At 27.9% G+C, this 20,152-nt stretch overlaps 2 protein-coding genes across 2 annotated transcripts in view; one reads left to right on the top strand and one right to left on the bottom strand.

The window, feature by feature from the left end:
* Positions 1-6,696, top strand: part of alphaSnap (Alpha-soluble NSF attachment protein) — an 8,873-nt gene extending 2,177 nt beyond the window's left edge. The window contains exons 4-5 of the mRNA XM_014434606.2: positions 1,984-2,157; positions 6,422-6,696. Of these exons, the coding sequence (XP_014290092.1) occupies positions 1,984-2,157; positions 6,422-6,571 (324 nt within the window). The 3' untranslated portion in view covers positions 6,572-6,696. The remainder of the gene's footprint in view (positions 1-1,983; positions 2,158-6,421) is intronic.
* A 7,406-nt stretch (positions 6,697-14,102) lies between these two features.
* Positions 14,103-19,172, bottom strand: LOC106689561 (IDLSRF-like peptide; the record flags this gene model as incomplete). The annotated part of the gene is given in 3 exon segments (XM_014434607.3): positions 14,103-15,895; positions 16,597-16,749; positions 19,041-19,172. Coding segments are annotated over 3 exon segments (479 nt in total), but the record flags the coding sequence as incomplete, so codon positions are not given.
* Positions 19,173-20,152: the final 980 nt, after the last annotated feature.

Here is a 20,152-nt window from a genome sequence, read left to right as displayed (position 1 = left end):
AAGACTCCCCATTGGAGTCCTATACTGCCTAACCATGGTTGGGGGTCAAAGTTCTTCATTTTGTGGGACTCAATGAAAAAAGTCAACGCCCCAGGCCATATATATTTATATTTACCTTATATTTTAATTTTCCTAATTAATTTATTTTTTTAATTTTGTTTTATTGAACATATGATTTAATATAAAAAGTAGACAAATAGTTGTAACTTGGTCTGACACACAGATAAAATGTATTGTTTGAAGTTTACTTAATTAAAGTGACAAATTTTGAGATAATTATAGCTATGAGAGTGGACTCTACAATCAGTTATAAAATACATTATGGCCCTTTCTGTTCCACTTGGAGAACATAAGGGTGTCAAATATAATAAACAGATAAAAATTTGTTTCTTATCATTACTTAGAAAGACATAATGTATTTCCTATGATTTCTATTATGTCGGTAGTTAACAATATCCGCATAAAAGAGTGTAGTAGTTAACTGCTAAGCTTGGAACATTAATGGAGAACCTTGTAGGCAGAGATTAAGCTGGCAGGTTACTTATAAAGAGGTGAAATCATTCCTTCTCTACATAACCAGGCAGCATCTTGTTTAGCAGCCTCCATCTTGAATTTTTGTTTATATTACATTACTTCAACTATGTTTACTGATTTGTAAACTGAATAGTACTTCCCATCAATAAAAAAAAAAGGTTTAAATAATATATATTTGTTTTTTAATTTATTTATTATCTCTAAGTAGTATAAGCAATTTATTGTTTATATCGTGATTTTTGAAAAGTTTTGTATTAAAACACAATAGAAATATAAAACTATCACTAGAAACTGTTTGTAAAAACAGATTAATCTTAAAAAATATTGGATTAAATCACTATTCTAACAATAAATATCAAAACTGTCACAAAGCTGAGATGAGAGGTTATTTTTAGACAACAATCACATGTCTGAAATTGTTGAAATAGATTTTTATTATTTTAAGTTTCATGCATTTCTTGACATATTATGCTGAGATATAAGTTCTTGTAGGGGTCATGCTTTCCATCCATAAAGTAGCGCTGCACACTAAATGGTTCTTTCATAACTTATCAAGTTGTACTCACTTCATTGGTCTCTATTATTTTTACCAGACCCTTATATCATTGTTAGGAATGTGGGTCATGCATACTTATCCATAGTTGTTGACATTGTCCTCTACAAGATAAAGTATCCATTTGTCTATCTGTAATTAAATTTGTGTTTGGGCCTAATCAATCGAACTGTTAATCTGATTTTTATGAAATCTTCAGATATTGTGCCGTTAGGTTCCTTGGTGTTTCTTTTTGATTTTATCAGATTCTGTCTGCAACTTTTACATTTACTTACATAAACATATTTTCCTCAGCACATCCATATTTTGAAAACAGTTTGGCGGAATGTTGGAGATGAGTGTAAAATGGGTCTAGTATCTATTTTATCTAATTCTGTCTACTACTTTTGCTTATCCTTTCCGAAAATTTCTTTTTGGATACATCTGTTTCAATAAAGGCTCGTTTCATAGATTTTGTTTTCATATGATTATGTTACCATTAACCTTGAAAGATTAAGTAATTATCTCCCAATAGGAATCTCCAGAAAAATGATAATTTGGAGGCCATGAAATTAAGAGGATATGGATACATTTTGTAAGGAAACTATTTGCCAGTTTTTTCTTATATAAATATAAAATTATCAAATTTTTTCATTAGATTGTAATTAATTACAGTTTAAGGCTATAAAAATCTTAAAGTAGCATATCACAACATATTTAATCGCTAACAAGTATTTTTATCTTCTTTTGGGTTTCTTTAAGTAATATAATATAGTAAATAAATTAAATACCTGCTGATTGTTACATTTAGTGTAATGTTTAATTTTGACAAAATATTCATTTCTGCAACGAATGAGTGTTATTGTATATGGACTTTGACCTTGTTTATTTATTACATTTCATGTATTTTTTTTTAGGTCGCCTCTTCTTCCTTAGACAGTTCACTACTCAAGTACAGTGCTAAAGAATATTTCTTCAGAGCTGCTTTATGTCATTTGTGTGTTGATGTACTTAATGCCCAGCAAGCTATGGAGCGATACATAGATCTTTACCCAACTTTCCAAGATTCCAGAGAATATAAACTTTTGAAGGTATTTATATTTTGTAAACGTTTTTATAATATATTTTTGGATTAATTTAAGATGGTATTCTTCAAATGTTCTAGTTTAAGAGCCAAGACTTCTCTAGCTCATTATACTCATACCAGTAATTTGTGTATAAGTGTTGTTTCATTATGAATACCAGTTACTATATTTCTTAATTGGGTGTTAAATAAAAACATCTTGTTATTATTTTATATAGTTTATTTTCATTTTAAATTTTACTTTATTTCCAAAATAAACTATAGGAGGTTGTAATTTAGAGTTTGTTACTACATTGTAACAAACTAATAAGCCCTCTGATTTGAGCTATACATTCATACTTCATACCTCTGATTTAAGCTAAACATTCATACTTCATATCTCTGATTTGAGCTATAAATTCATACTTCATACCTCTGATTTAAGCTATACATTCATGCTTAAAAACAAATTTTATTCACTCAGTTAAGGTGTTGGCATTGTCATTAATCATTTGAGATCCTTTTAAATTTCTTTTTTAAGTGGATAATTTCCTTGTCATTTCAATAATGAGCCCAGATCAAGTTTATGTGAACCAATCTGATTCTGAGTTCCTTATACTCTCATAGAATTGTTAAAAATATTTTATGATTAGAATGTATATATAATGATTTGTTTATTTGTTTGAAGTACAAATAGGATGCTAGTTATCATTCTGTTATCTCCTGTGTGAAGTTATCTGTTATTTAAGTTGTACAATAACAGATACAAATACGTTTCTTTGAAAGTTTAAACTTAAAATTTAAAAGTTATAACCTTAAGATTCTTGTGGATTTATTATCGTTTCTATTAATTTTTTAAGTTTATTTTGTCATATTAAGAAAATATACTGTAATAATTTTAAAAAATATTAAAAAATAAAGTAATAAGAATCTTTACTCGTTTTATAACTTTCTTCAAATATAGAAGATACTTTGGGTTCAAATTAAGAACTTTACTCTTAAATGGATAATATAATTTATTCAAATTTAATAATATAAAAGAAAGACTCTTAATCTCAGGGCGTGTTGTTACTAGACAATCAGAACAGGCATTTACAATAATTTCAATTAATTAAATTTAAATCTATTTTACAAATATATTCTAATTTAGTTATAACAAAACTAACCAAGCTCACGGTCTTCCTTTTGAGATCCTTGATGTTTTCTTTGTTCTTAATCTTATTGTTATAAGCATCAAATATGGCTTCCTTCTTGACAGAAAACTGACGACGACCTCTTCATACTGCTGAGACCATCTCCCCCTTGGCGCCATAGACCAACTGTCCCTCTTAAAACGAAACCTGCCTTGAGGTTACATGTAAACATCGATTGTCGCACAACAGTTTGGGATTTTTCCAAATGATTTACTTTCTGAATATTATTCATTTGCACTATTTCTTGATTTCTATTTATATTTTCAATTATGATGGAAAGAGTTAAAATAGTTTTTATGATATTTGAATCTGCTCACATGGACTTGACTGAAGAATACGTACCGCCATCTTGGCTTTGTTTGGAATACAACGTATTTCTTTTAGACAAAGAAAACTGGTTAGCTTGGTTTATAATTTAAAACAACAAATAACAATATTAAAATTATACATAAAATAAAACATATCAAAACCCTTTATACATCAAAAATATATTATTTACTCTAAAAGAGCATATTACAATACGTTCAAACTATAGTTGTAGGAAAAAACACAGTGATCAGGAATAGTAGAATATTTATACAGTTGTATTTTGGAATTTCCTAGTTTTTTTTTTTAAACTGATGTTCTTGTATTTTTGTAGCCCTCTTTATATATGTTCACCTATTGTTATCTATCACACTTTAATTTAAAAGACCTTAATTTCAATCTCAGGCTGCAACAATATTTTTAGATGAAATTGAGCAATAATTTAGGATCTTCTATTAGTTTTAGCTTCTTTAAATTCATTACATTTGAATATTTTTATCTATCATTATATATATATATATATATATATATATATAATATTTCGCCACAGCGTTTTGCCCCACGTTGGCTCAAATAAAAATAGTACAAAATATTACTACTTGAGTTTAATTTGACCGTACCCGGACCTTATTCCATTTATTAATACACACGGTCAATCAGAAATCTTCTAGAATTTTTTTAAAATTATATATTTTCATTTACTACTTATGACTGATGTCTCCTTTACAAATTACAATTTCTATACTCAATAGAAAGCATATACTTGATTCATTAAATTGGTATCAAAATCATTAATTTTCAAACAATATTATATAAAAACTAGACCAAAAAATAACCTTTACTAATGTCATGAGATTTATTTAATTAATATTATGTTTCAAATGAAACAGTAAATAGGATTCTAGTAATTCAAAGATTTCACTTTTGTCTTATAGTTTAATTACAAAAAAAAAAAAAAAAAATATAGCCAAATTGTCCTAGAAAAGACTGACTCATCTTAATTATTTGATTACTATTCTACTTTTTAGATAAAGTGTTCCGTTCTCTTGCATTTTTAAGGGCTTTTTCTCTACAAAGCTTTTATTGTTTAAGCTATTTGTATTTATTACCTTTGTCCTTTGTATTTAATCTCTATAGGTTAAAATAGTGATTTTTTTTTTTTCAACTAACAAAATTTCAGTGATTAAGTTACTTATATGATTTCGACTTAGGTAAAAAGCATTTTAATTTATTCTATAATTGAGTTAATTTTAAGAATAATGTAGATAGCTTAATTCCTGAGTTGGACAAAAATTAATGCTCAAGATGCAAATCATAAAGAGCACATAAATGTTATAGTGAAGATACAATTGTAAAAAAAAAAAAAAAAAATTGAATCCTTACAAAACTAAAAAGCAACAAAATCTTTCAAGGTAACAGCTAACTATAGCATAGACCCGCAGATCAATAATCTAAAATGTGTTTTGTTGTGTGGCAAAATAATAAATAAATAAAGACATCTGTTGAAAACTGGATACAGAAATTTTTGTACTTTGTATTACCATCCCTCCCCCCCCCCCCTATACAATATATTTATTTTATCTTCTGTCTTGAAATACTGTATTTGAAGTAATGCTCAACTCTTGGATCATTCTCAGTTTGAAAATGTTTATTTTTCTAATTTATAAAATAATACCTTTGTTTTTGTTTAAAAATGTTGTCACCTGTTAAAAGGTATTAATGAATTTGGATTGAAATAATTAATTTTCATTGAATCGTCTCTCACTAGTTTTATAGAATTATATTTCCTAAAGGAAGTATATAATTTTAAGATACAAGGTTGATGATGATAAATCTGAGATAATAATTAATAGCTAATTAAAAAGTTCATTCTACTTTTAAGTTTAAACACAGCATGAACTGAAAAAAGGTTATTAGATTCCTAATCCACACAGTTTTTTTTTTTTTTTTTAGTTTTTTTTAAATTGATACATAGATATATGAGTTATTTCAAACTTTTGGTACAGTATCGACTAACATACTATATTTCAATTGGCTGGATTTCGTACCTCTCAACCTATTTCACAAATAAAAAAATTATTTTTCTTTTAAATAGTTTTTTTTTCTTCACTGCTCCATGTCTTGAATTGTTCTACAGTTTTGAAATGATACTTTTAAATGAAATAGCCTTTTATTTATGCAGAAACAGAAATTACACAAAATACAATATAAATATTTAAAAAATATATATACTTATATACACATATACACACACACATACATACATACATACATACATACATACATACATACATACATACATACATACATACATATATACATACATGAATGAAGTTAAAATTTATATGGTTACAAATGTCGAGCAAGCATGTAATACTTACTTAGTAATACGGCAATAAAATAAAATAGTTAAGAATAATTTTAGGGTACATATTCACTTGAGTTATTGTACCAAATTAGTACACTTGAATGCCCGTTTTGCATGATGAGTGCAGGCTGATCCAAACCGAATCGAACTGAACAGTTTGACTTGCCCTGCATGCTCATGTTAGAATCACAGTCATTTGAAAATACCTGTTGGTGATTGGTAGTTTTTACACTGCTTCAGAAACAGTATCTGGTAATAAACTAAAGAAAGCTCATAAATTAATTGAATTCTAAATATACATAAAAATATAATCTTAATTGCCTTAAGGTTGTGGAAGTTATATCATTGTTGTGTAATACAATTGTACTTTCCTCCTGGTGTTGCTATAATATAAGTATATATCTAATTAAGCTATTTGATTCTAGGTTCTAATTGATCACATAGAGGAACAAAATGCTGATGGCTTTACGGAAGCAGTCAAAGATTATGATTCTATTTCACGACTGGATCAGTGGTATACAACCATTCTTCTACGTATAAAAAAACAAGTGAATGATAACCCTGACCTGCGTTGAATCACACCCAAATATCAATCAAATCTGCCTCCAAAACTTTTCAAATTGTCTCCATTTGCCCACCTAGCAAATTGCATGCAATATTTAGAAATAATGCCTTATTTCATATTAAAGTTGGTCGGGTATGTTTTTTCTCACTTATTTTTAAGTGAATAATGTAACTAAATCAGGCTTTGTCTTAGTTTATGTATGTACAGAAATTATATATTGTTCTTCCTTTAATAAATTTAGATACTAAAGAGTATTAAAATTATTATTTAATCAGTCATGTTTCTCATTTAATCTCAGGTTTAACCTGTATACCTTTGTATTTTTTTTTGTTTGCTGTTGACTGATTCCCTTAAAATGTATGTTATTTGTTAGCATGTCGTAAGGCTGTTATTTTTTTTTTAAATATTGATTTCTGCATTCTTTATTTGGAGTATTAGTGCATTTTTTTTATTTGTATTGTTAAAATTGTAAGTTAAAATAAATTTAAGACATAATAGATAGACAAACTTCTGGTAGAAACACACACATTCCTTTTAAAATACATTAAGAAATTCATTTTCCTTGAGCAAACATTTCATAATGTAAAATTGAAGTTGGAAAATATTATCCAGCTGTTAATTTGGTATTTTATGTGTAAAAATGACACATAAGTTCTTATACTATCATGTTTTATAATGGGGGTTGTCTAAATAGAAAATGTTTTCTTAAATTTGTACTAGTTTTCTTAATGTAAAAGTAGATATTAATTTATTAATCGGGCTTGTTACCTAAATATATAAGATTTATTTAGATTGTGGGTTGTCTAAACACTTCATGTACTCTCATTGTACCACGTTTTATATATACATGTGTTAATGCGTATGTATAGTGATTACCTTGTTAACTATACTCACACCCCACACATATAAAAACAATAGGCAGTATGTTTAGAATTGAAGTTAAGAAAGCATTTGTTTGAACAAGACTTTTAAATACATAATTTTAAGTTGTACTCGTTGATTTTTTTGTTTTGACTTATCATTTCTGTTGATTGCATTGGCCTGCTTCTGTATGTTCTTAGTTAATAATTTATTGTGTTACAGTTTTTTTATCAGTAGTGAAGAGGTTGTACAGATTCATTCTAAACTTGATATGTGATGATATATTCATAATTATTGTTTTAATAAATCAAAAAAAATTATTGATTTATTTATAATATTTAAATACAATTATGCATATTTTCCCATAATCTACATTTGTGATACCTTGAAAGTTAATTTTCATATTATAAAATTAAGTGGTTGTATTTGATGAGTTCTGAGGGAAAAATGCATTTAATTAATTTTAATATTACATAAAACCTCATTTGAATTGCTTTGAATTTATTGTAGATGCTACATTGTAATCATATATCAAGCTACTTTATACTTTTATTTATTTAGTTTTTAATAGATATGTACATATAAAAGCAGGACATAATTTTTTTTTAATGAGAAATAGGGTAATAGCTATATCTTTTCATCATCAATTTTTTGAAGTATATTTATTATAAAATATTCATTATTATAATCAATACTTATATTTAGAAAGGTTATTGACATTATAGGAATTTAATTTTTTCTGTATTAAATATAAATTAGATCAGATCAGTTTGATTTGAAATAATTTTTGGTGTATTTGATTTTTTTTTCATTAATAACAGTTAACAGTTATGTCTTAGTACTGTTTTAATCAAATAAGTAATTGTGCTATGTTGCTTGAAAGATAATTTAAATGATGCTAAAAATTATGCATGTCTATTTTCTTGTTTTAAGTTTGCTTTGAAGAGAAAACTTTATATATCTATAAACTTAATCTATCATCCATCTCTTGATTCTTTTTCTATCTTAAAAAGTGGTATGTTAATCGACATTTTTGTAAATATATTTTTGTTAATTTATTTTTTATACTTCTTACAAAATCTTTCATTTCATATTTATACAGTGGATTAATAATAACAGTAATGACCTATAAGATTAGAAAAAAAGAGTGATAACAAATTTAAACATTGTGAATATCCCTTTAGCGTAAGATATTATTGTTTTGTATATAAATTATTGATAATGTATTGTTTATTTCAGTTGGATAACGGCTTTAAACTTGTTGCCTATTGCCTATATAAATTATTGATATATGTTTGAAATTGTTATTTTATTTATGTAAACACTCACATTTATATGTTTAAATTGCATTATGTTGATCAAATAAATGTATTGTTTTCATTAGTGGTTCTGAAATTATTTAGTCTTATTTTTCACCAGATTCTGTCTTGCATTTTACATTCTTTTTTTTTGTTACTGTTAGAAGTGTTTTTATGTTTGCTTAAGTAGAACACCAAATTATTACTATTCTTGGTTCAAAACATTCACTTATCTCAAATGAATCTAATCATCTTTAAACCTGCTAATTATTCGGCTGGACCAGGTCTACTGTCTGTGGACCGTTCTTGAAAGATGGTGTGAATTGAAAACCAAACATTGTCACTATTTTAGCCTATGACAGCATATTTTGAGAGGCATACAGAATCCTCAGAAAATTTAATATACCTGAAAAACTTTTCCACCTGATAAAGCTCTCTATGAAGAATGTTACAGGTACGGTTATAATAAATGGTGATAGACCTGAGGAATTACATGCAAGAAAAGGATTCTAACAAGGGGAAGCACTGGCCTATATATTATTTGATCTGGCACTTGAGAAGGGTATTAGAGACGCTGGCTTATGCAGGCAAGGAAACATATTTATTAGATTAATCTGATTGATGGCAAATGCAGATGGCGTTGACATTGTTGGATGGTCCCTTCAGGCCGTGATTGAGGCTTTCCTTGAATTGTAAGGCACAGCAACAATACTTAGACTAGCAGCCAATCAAGACCTTAATGATAAGAGGAAGCGGTTAGGGGAGGCAAAGACCTGAAACAAAAAACAATGTCTTGCTATTTCTTTACTTATGTTGTATTCACTTATTTGGTTTTACCAGGTTCATGATATTTTGTATTTTAGATTCTATCATTGTTTATTTTTATTCATTTAGCTATTATGATGAATAGGTATTGTTTCAATTTTAAATAAAATAAGAAAAATTATTGTCTCTCTGACTTCCACTGACAACCCTGTAGTTGGTTTCCGTAATTCTTGAGCTAGTGATTGGCAGTTTCTAATAATGAAAGCTTTGAATAACCACCTAAATATTACTTAAAACTGAATTTTGGCAGGGTATTTTATTCAAGGGGTTTTAGATTTCCACTGCTCTAAGGTTAACACCCTAAGTATTTCCTACAAATGATTTTGTTTCAAGAAACATTAGGCAAAAATAAAGAGTTCTGTATAGAAGCCTCCATGATCTTTCCTCTACCTACAGTACGGTGAAGAATCAGAAATGAGAGGATCAGGGAAGAAATAGGAGTTCTCTTGATGAAGGAGCTCCTAACAGCTGAAGAGGTTAAGGCCATGTGATCAGGATACAGGAACACAAAGATCCATTGAAGACTATAGACTACACGACCATAGATAACCTTGAGGCCAACCAAGGATGTTGTGTCTGAAATGTATTGAATGTTGGTATAAAAGGAGAGGAAGAATTGTCAACCAAGGTTAGAACTTAGTTTCTTACCAAACATCGTAAGAAATTAAGAGCAGTAGTTGTCCTGGTTAGACGCTCCCCTGTGCTGCTAGGCACTAGAGGATAATGCAAAAGAGAAAAACCCTTGTTGCTGATAAATATTGTGATTTCTAGATGTACAATAATTACTGTTATAAGCTATTTCTGAGAATCACTATTTTGAATCACTCATAAATACACAAAAAACCTTTTCATACAATTTAAAACTTAATTAATACCATTAGTTGCATAACATAACATTTTATAAGAAAATATTTCCCATTAATTGTTTTTCTATATTTATATTAGGGACTTTAGGTTGATTTTTTTTTTTGCATTTGTATTAATTTTTTACTCATAAAGCTAGATAAATGAAATATTATAAACAAATATTTAATTTTCATTAGACACTTGCTTCAGCTACCCAGGACCAATGGTGATACACAAAAGAGTGATACTGGGTATCCTGAAGTATGTAACCTTTCATGTTAAAGTACCAATGGCTACTGAGAAATAAGATAGTGATTGAACTGAAGGAGAGATAAAACAGAATAGAGCACCTAAATTACTGTATAATTATAGTCGAAAATATAAATTTTGTAGTGACTATTTAGTCTTAAATGATTTTAAACATAAAGAATAGTGTGAAATTAACAAAAAAACTTGTTCTGATTAATATTTATAAAGATTAAAGTACTTGTATTCTCACTATTTCACTATTATCACATCTATTATGATAATAAAACACAACATAAAGCATAATATCGAATGCCTTACACAAATATTTTGAACATCTTACATAAACCAACATCATATCTTTAATCACGACCTAAAAGAACTAATAGAAGCTTTTACTTCTATTTTATTTGATGTAGGCGAACTAACTTAATTGGGAAAAACTCTCATGACCTCATGCAATTTTCTTTAATGTCCTAAATTTCATTTTAAAAAAAAATAAAGGTAAAGACTCACTACATGAACTGCTATTTCACTTCATTTTGGGATGAAGATTTTTTTTCATGGAATTTAGGGCATGAAAGAAGATTAGTAATGCCTTGTTTTTTGATTTCACAAACATCAGTGTCCTGAACTACCAATTGAGAATCCCACTCGTAAATATTAAAGGGTTCCAATAGTGAATATTGGAAGGAAAAAAAAATATTCGTCTTTTCATTGCCATCCAGGTCAATTTTAGTTCCCTTATAATTTCTATAGGGGCTAAGGAGAGACAAATCAACCATTTTTCTTCTTTACATTCAAGAGAAGCTTAACAAAACAAAGATAAGCATGTACGTAGAGTCCCTGAAATACTACGAAACTATGTAATATACAAAATTTAAGTTTTATCGGTATTGATATTATTGAATACTTGGTAGTGACCATTAATAAAAATTCACATTTTTCATTATCTTTCACAACCTGGAACTAAGTGAAGACGTTAAAGAAGAGAACAAGTATTTTCTGCTTTCTTCTAGTATGTTCTGTTCACCTTTTAGCCTGAAAATTTCCTTTGTGAGGATATACTAGAGGGCATTTTGGGCTAAAGAGTGACTGAAAACTGTGTGACAGAGGTAAAATGTGTTATGTCTATCTGTATTTGATCTAAAATTCAAATTATGTTTTACACCAAGACTTGATATAGTGCTGAAAAGATTGCAGCCATTTTTCTTTTGTTTACTACAATAGAAACTGATGCCATTGTTAGACTCATAAAGTTTTAGCCTCAGCTTCTGTGGCTGGGATAGGGACTGATGAAATGAGCATTATATATTTTATAACTAGATAACAACTAATGGTTAGAAGTTTTAAATTAGAAGGAAATGTTGGCCTCAAAGGGAGTAATAAAATCATTCACATTCAGATGGTTGATTGATCTTTCTTTGAAAGCTCTATAACTGAAGTAACACCATAGTTGGAGAATGACCCATATAGCAGTAATTTTGAACTTATCATATTTCTAAAATAAATGATCCAATTGTATGTTATGTTTCATCGTTAACCATTTATTTATATAATAGCAACTTCCTGTTAAACATGCTCCTTTTAATATCCAGTCAATTATGTATGAAAAAGGGGTCATGCATGTAAAAAGTTAAGTAATGTTGATTTTTTAATATATTTTGAGGGCCTATCAAAAGTAGAAAACAACTTCATACCTTTGAAATACTAGTGCAACCTGAGTAATTTTGCACTTCTCTGAGTTGTTACTAATTAATTCCAAAACAAACGGAATGACAGAAGTAGTTTGTTAAAAAGTAGAGACAATTTTAGGTCAAAATGATCTTGGTAAAATCATTACTTTTGTAGATAGAGCTCTTCACAAATTGATCATTTTTATCTAAAAGTAAAAAAACTTCATAATGGTCTCCTACATTCTAATATGTTATCAAAAATATTCATTCTATACAAGTACTGATATGAGGAATGAAGTTTTAGTCAATTTAATTAGCTTTCACTTAATTCTATAAAATATAATATATCTTTGAGCAGCCATCCCTTTTAGGCAATGTTTGAGCAAATTTAATTTTGGCATTAACTATAAAAGAAACAAACATCTTGTAGTAGAGATGATCAAGAATTTTGGTGCGAATGCAATTTGAACTATTTTTTTTTTCTAAATCAATTGTTCAATGTTTTTTAGTAATCTGCCATTTTTAAGGAAACTATTGATCCTATATTTTATTTTATGGGCTTAAATGAAAGCTAATACAATTTGCGAATTCATTCCTCATGTCAACTTTTCAATAAACAAGTAGTTCTATTAGGTGTATAGTAATGGAGCTATTTAGTAAAAACTGAGAGAAGTACGAAATAACTCTGGTAGCACAGGTATTTCGAATCTGCAATGTTGGTTTATTTCTATTGATTTAGCTCCTAAAAACATATTAAAAAATCAATGTTACCTAACTTTTTGCACACATGAATGTATAATTTGACTGAATGTTAGGCAATTATAACATATATTATTAACAACTTAACACTATCACATTTCAACAATCACTTGATGAGATAACGATTTTCTCAATTCTAAGATTATTATTATAGTTTATTTGATCACATAGAAGCGAAAATGGGTATAGACAAACAACTAAGCATTAGGGAGCCAATTAAGATTATGTAATCACTTAGGTGCCTTTGCATATATATCCAGAACAATATTTAAAAAGATAATGTATAGCTTCTTTATGTTAGATTTTTTCAAAGAATTATCTTAATAAATTGTATAAAAAAGATTTAAGTTTACTTGGTCCTTTAGTTAAAATATATTAAATCTAGAAAATTAAAAAAAAAAAAAACTATGGTGAGCCTGGCCCACATGAAAGCAAATATGAAATATTAAAGAAATAATCTTATTAGCTTCCATGGTTGCCAAAGTGTGGTATAAAAAAAATTTTCAGCAGGATTATATTTGATTTTCATATTATTCTAGTTTCCTGTCATACATTTTCCAATTCATAGTTCTATTTTGGAGACTATAATTAAAATTTAAATTAATTATTTATTAGCTGCATTTACATAATCCTTCAATTGATGAAAAATTTAGGTATGTGAAATTGCTTCTTTATTATTACTAATAACAAAACATAATATAATTCATATCACTAATACTAATTATACAACTTAACAAATGATAAATGCATTCTATTGATATATTTTTTTAATAATTTTATATTGGGAGGAGTAGAATGTCTCTATTTTTTTTTAAATATTATTAGAACATATTAATTTTAACAAGAACTAATGTTGCTTCTAAAGATGCAGTACTGATGGGGCTAATATTATTGTTCCAAAAAAATTTACTATTAACTTAATTTGAAGAAACCAATATTTTACATATTAAAAATTATCTAATCTTATATTTCCATTTCTGGTTAGTTTATTAAGGTTTGGAATGGAAAATAAATTAATATAGTGCCAAAATACAGAGATTTTAGTTGTTATATTTAAAATACACTTGAAGAAAACAATATTTATATATATGTATGTATATATAATAAATCAACATTATATTATATATATATTTTCTTGAAAAAACATAGTAAGCACTGTCTAAGATATCATTCAGTGTCAGGCCGTTATCTAGATTTTTCTTTTCTGCTTACTGTGTTTCTTCTCAGATGGTTGATATGTGATAAAATGATATGTTTTGTTTTAAATTATCAATTACAGTCAAATAGAAATAGTATTATCCTTAAGGATCCCTTGAGCTAAGTACTTCTATCTTAAATAATTAATTCTAAAACAGTTACCATGCTAAAAGCTATTTTATGAAGCACAAAGAAAGCACAATTAAGAGATATTATTAATTTCTATTTATAATTTTTATCACACAACAATCAGATTAAGTACTAAACATTTTTTTTCTTATTTTACTGGTGTTAGAGTTCTAAATATACATAATAGCTGAACATTAATTATATTACAAATTGACAATTGTTTAATTTTAAATTTTCAACTTAATGGGTACAATAATTTAACTGATGAAGATACAATACAAATATTGTTAGACATAATATATTTATAACCATGCAGAAGGTATATAAATATTATTTCTATCTCACTATTTATTAGGACCACAGCCTGATAAATGTTCAATAGGTATACATACATGTTATTTACTTACCTATTTACATTTTCTAAAACAGTTTTTCCAAAAAGTATCTTTTAAAATTTACGTAATCATCCATTAATATCAGGAATATAAATATTGTTTCATTATGCTAATCTAATTTTTGACTTTTTTTGATGTTAAAATGAGACTCCTTTGAGGTAATAAGGTTCATAGATGTAATAGTCACATTTTAAAGACATTTTGAAAATAATTGTTTTTCTTTTGTAGGACGGAGTTGATATGTTAGTTTTACCAATTTTTTTTTTTTAATATTAAGATAATGCCAATCAATGCCAATAAAATCTACATACTATTTTTATATCATTCCATACTTATATTGGTTAAAGCATTACAAGTTAAGTCCCTCAAAGGAAGTAATTTTCCAATGATATAAACACAATCTCAAATTATTGCCTTTCTAGTGGTCATCAATGATAAAATAAGCAAATGACATCTATTTATATTTGTGGCTGTGAGAATTAAATGTAGAAGTAAGATACACTTTTCTAAATCTGGTACAGAATGTTCAAAAAGTAACCTCTTACAAGCTATTCTAAAAGCACTTTACATAAAGCTGCATTAGCTGAGGAAACCTAGCACAAGGGATCAAAGTCTTTAAAAATATTTAATATAACATCACTTCATTTGATATGTATCGATTACATTGATATGTTTCATTTAAGATATCCTTTTAAATATTAGATATTTAACACATCCTATGTCTACCTTATGTAACATAACATAAAGAATGAGAAGAAGATTTTTTTTTTACGATTTTTTGGAAGAAAGATGGCAGGAAATATTTACAACTTTCAGAATAATTTTTATAAATAAATTTAAGAGAAATGTATCGTTGATTTGTTAAATTGATCAGAGATTCTGGAGGGTCTTTGATCTTAAAATACTGCTTAATCAAGAAAACCAGTGTTGACTAGTTTTTCCAGAAAGAATTTAACATCTCCCAGCTCTGAATCTTTAATACCGAGACTCTTCAACATTCCCAAATCTCCATTCTCGACAGCCATGAATACCGAACGCAGGTGCTCTAAATCTGACCTCATAAGATGAAGTGCTGCTCCAAAATCCTCAATGGTTTGTGACTCTATAACATATAGAAGATTTTTATTAGTTCATTAATAATTATTATTATCTTTCAGAATTATTAACATTATGTTTTAGTAAAATATCTGATAAATAAAAAGCGAATTTTTTTTCCCCTTCCTATTTTTAATAAAATCATTTTCGTAAATACATAATAGAAAAGTTAAATTTTTTTTTGTTTGTCAGTCAAGAGGTTTATTTATTGTTAATTTGCAGTTAATTTGATCTTTGTTAACTAACTAGTTATTTTGAAATTAGAATGTAATTTATAATTTATATAAAAAGTCTTCTCAATGCTTTTCAATTAAAATATTGAAAATTATTATTTAGTAATTTATTATGTAACAATCTATTGTTCAGGATCTTTTCATAGTATGTTTTGTATATATTTATACACACGAGTTGATATTTTAAAGTAAGTCGGTATAAAAGTGGTAATAGAATATTATTAGAAATAGAGAACGGCATATCTCCGAAAGTATTAAAATCTTGTTCAAGGGAGACTGATGGGTGAAATATAAAGCTAAAAAATGGCTAGTAATAATAATAAATATATATATTTTATTTTAAATGTTATATTTTTAATTTTTTTCCTTGTAGACCACTGACTTGTTTATTTTTATTTTTTCTTGAGGAAATAAGAGTAATCATATAACAATGTAAATAAAGTTAAAAAATGGGAGGAAATACTTATACTCATACCTGAAAGGGTAATTGCAACTTTTTCAACTCCTCCAAGGGGTGCTAGAGCATCACGAGCTTTACTTCCGAATAGTTTCTCCAAATAGTTAGGTCCGTGGCTTGCGATCAGTGATTGAAGAAATGAAGATGTTTCTTCCACCGGAGGTCGTTTAGCTGCATCAGATGATATTTATTTCTGCTTTTAACTAAACTTAGGCAAATTATTAGAATGACATATTTTATTTATACAATACAACTCAATACTTCACCTTATAGCCAGAGGAAATACAGAATATTGAAATGTAGTTACCCTGTTCGAAACAACGGCTATACTACAGCATGTGGTTCAGATTTGAAGATCAAAATCCATAATAATAATAATAATAATAATAATAATAATAATAACAATAATAAAAAAAGGAGATCAATAATAGATCACCTAGATAATAACTTTAACACATTTTAAACCTTTTACCAGATAGCTGAAAATTCATCACTTGAGCTGAAAAAATAAAAGTATCCATGCCTAGAATATTTCTTAAATTAATTTTTTGAAGTCAACTCAATATTATTAAGGTAAAGTATGCAATAATAAAGACAAATTTCCATATTATAAAGCACCAATATATACAAACAAAATTACTGCTCAAACATTAAAACTTGAAGAAAAATTAAATTTGAAATGTCTGCAGTTTTTTATAGAATGGAAATCATTACATTCATACATTTCCTTTCTTTATCAGTTTATTTGTGTAAGGAATATCGTTACAAAGAAGTAATAATTTTACTCAAACAGGATTCTTGAGGGCACCAAAGTATAAGTTATATAGGATTGCTAATTGACTGTATGTGATGATTGTAGGAAAGTGGTTTGGGTGGTGGTCCAAAATGGTTCAAAAATAGGAGAAAAAATTTTATTAGTATGAAACCCTGTAAAGTAGGTAGAAGCGTAGGTTACTAATAAAAAGTTTTTTTGCTATTTCATTTTTAACCGCCACCTGAACCATCTTCCTACAATATAGGTACTATGATTTTAGCACATGTAAAATGGCAAACGAAGTGTTGTTACCTGTGATAGCTTAAACATTTAGTAGACTCCACAAATTAGAAATTATAAACAACGAAGGCTTTCAAAAAGAGCTATCAATCATTTAGTGAGGCTTGTTTGACTAAGACAACAGGATTATTACTACCACTGGATATACTCGGAAACAAAGCCAAGCTTAAATAAGATAACATTTGTCAAAAGAATTCAAATAGTAATTAAACAATTGTTTGCCAATTGCATTTGTGGCTTGCATAAATAGTTAAAATGCTATAAATAGCTTAATTACAATTTATGTTCTTTTGACAGTACCCAGATCATCTCCCTTTTCTAAAGAAATCTTAAAGTGTTTATCAACAGTATTGTTTGCATTGGTAGGATATATCCACAGGTTATGGTGAAAAAATCATTCTTACAGTGTTGGACTCAGTAATGAGCATCATTCTGATTAAGTATTTTTTATAAGCGAACCTCCACAATGTACCTACACAAACAAAACAGAGGCAAGGAGATGGGGGAAAAGAGTAGGTGTTAGAGATGCACCTGCCTCTGCTAATAACCATCAATCAGAATTTGTTTTTCTTTTTCAAAAAGTAGATAGAAGCAAATTTTGAGTATTCAAATTTTAAAAAAACAGTTGCTCAGAACTTAACTTAAAAATCTTTTTGTAGACCAAGAGTATTAAATTTTTAGATATAAATTTTTAAAAATACGTTTTCGACACCATATTCTTTTAAAAAGATTCTAAAAGTAAAGCAATACTTAAAGGATCTGCATGAACGAATCTAGGGTGTCCTAGATCGTTTTACTTTGAAAATGATGTAATTCGAATTACTTTGGCAAATAGGTACCTGCGATACTTCTAAGTGAAGCCATTATTTAACTGAGTAAAGAATATCCCTGGACTTGGACTCCTCCTCTCAACTGTGGAATATGAAAGAACCCCTCCTCATAGAATTAAGCTTAATATACTAAAATCATTAACAATGGGCTTGTGGAGAGATTATTACACACCTGGTGATAGCAAAGAGTTCATGTAATATGGATTTGCCATTGAAAAGAATAAAATAGAAAATTAATAATAAACAAAAATGAGTTTCTAATAAATACAAAGGAGAAGTAAAAATGATAAAAATCAAAAAAGGAGCAGTGACAGTGGCACAGACTGAAAGTTATATATTAAACTGTGTGCAGTCCATTATATTTATATCTAACATTCCAAAATATTGATTTGTTTTTTGAAAATTAAAAGCTTAGGTACTTAGTTACACTAGACATATTGCAATTCCAAGTAGCAATCAATAAATCATGTAGACATTTTTTTTTCAAAAATGGAAGAATATGCCCCAAAGAATCTTGTATGCGTATTCAGAAGTAATTCTCTATATCTATCTTGTGAGAAGGTACCCATCAACTATACCTGCGGTGCACAACCTAGAATCCTCATCGTAGCCGTCTAAGCAATCTGGAGCTCCATCGCACAAGTATTGTATTGATATACAAGCTCCGTCTCCCGGGCACTTGAATGGTTCGTATGGATGACAGGCTTCACCTGAAAAACAACGGAAAATGCTTTATTATGAAAAGGAAAAAGAGTTTATAATGTTAATGCAATGCAATTTCTTAATATTTACTCCAAAAGGTTCCACTCATAATAGTACAAGAGCCCAATAGGAAAAAAAAGGCAATTATCTCACCCCAATTTTTGATTACTTTAATGAAATCTAAGTAAATTAATAGTCAAAATTGAGGAGTCTATACCAAATATAGATAGGGGGAATAAAAAATGGCGGCTGTTTCAAAGCGATAAAAAACACTAATTTTTCATTCGGAGCTCTATATCTTAAAAAGTAGGAACAACACAAGAAAACCTAAGAGAACGTCATTTAAAGAAGAGTAAATTTGCTAAAATATGAGCCCTAATAGAGTTATTTCCGTTAAATAGTTTTCGAGATATAGCTTTTTAAAAAGCAACATTTAATAAAAATGTTGTATGGGACGTACTAAAAGATCAGTAGTTAGTGCATTTAATTTGAAAAATCTATATTTCAAAAACCATTTGACGTACAGATGTCTATTAGCACTCAGATTAAAGCTAGTTTAAGAAGCTATAAAGTAGTTTATGATGTTTATCTTCGTAGGAGTAATAGTTTACATGAAATTTGCTAAAATAAATTGATTTATAGTTGTTCGGACAAATTTTCATTTGGCAAATTTATATTCATGTGTGAATATCATAAAAACTACTACTCCAACGAAGATAAGTGTCATAAACTACTTTATAATAAATTAAATTTCCTTTATTTTGAATGTTGGCAGACATATGTGCGTCTAATGGATCTAGAGATATATTTTTTCAAAAATACAACATTTTATAGGAACAACAAGAAATTAACATTTTGTGAGTTTATTTTGTCAAATACATAAAAACTACTACTCCTACAAAGATAAACATGGTCAACTATTTTGTAGTAAATTTAACTAGCTTTAATTTGAGCGCTAGCAGACATCAGTACGTCCAACGGTTTCTGA

The sequence above is a fragment of the Halyomorpha halys genome, unplaced genomic scaffold, assembly GCF_000696795.3.
Source record: "Halyomorpha halys isolate HHAL.00 unplaced genomic scaffold, Hhal_1.1 Scaffold1394.1, whole genome shotgun sequence".
Classification (NCBI taxonomy): Eukaryota; Metazoa; Arthropoda; class Insecta; order Hemiptera; family Pentatomidae; genus Halyomorpha; species Halyomorpha halys.
The sequence above is the reverse complement of the archived record's forward strand: the minus strand, read 5'-3'. Positions and strand labels throughout refer to the sequence as shown.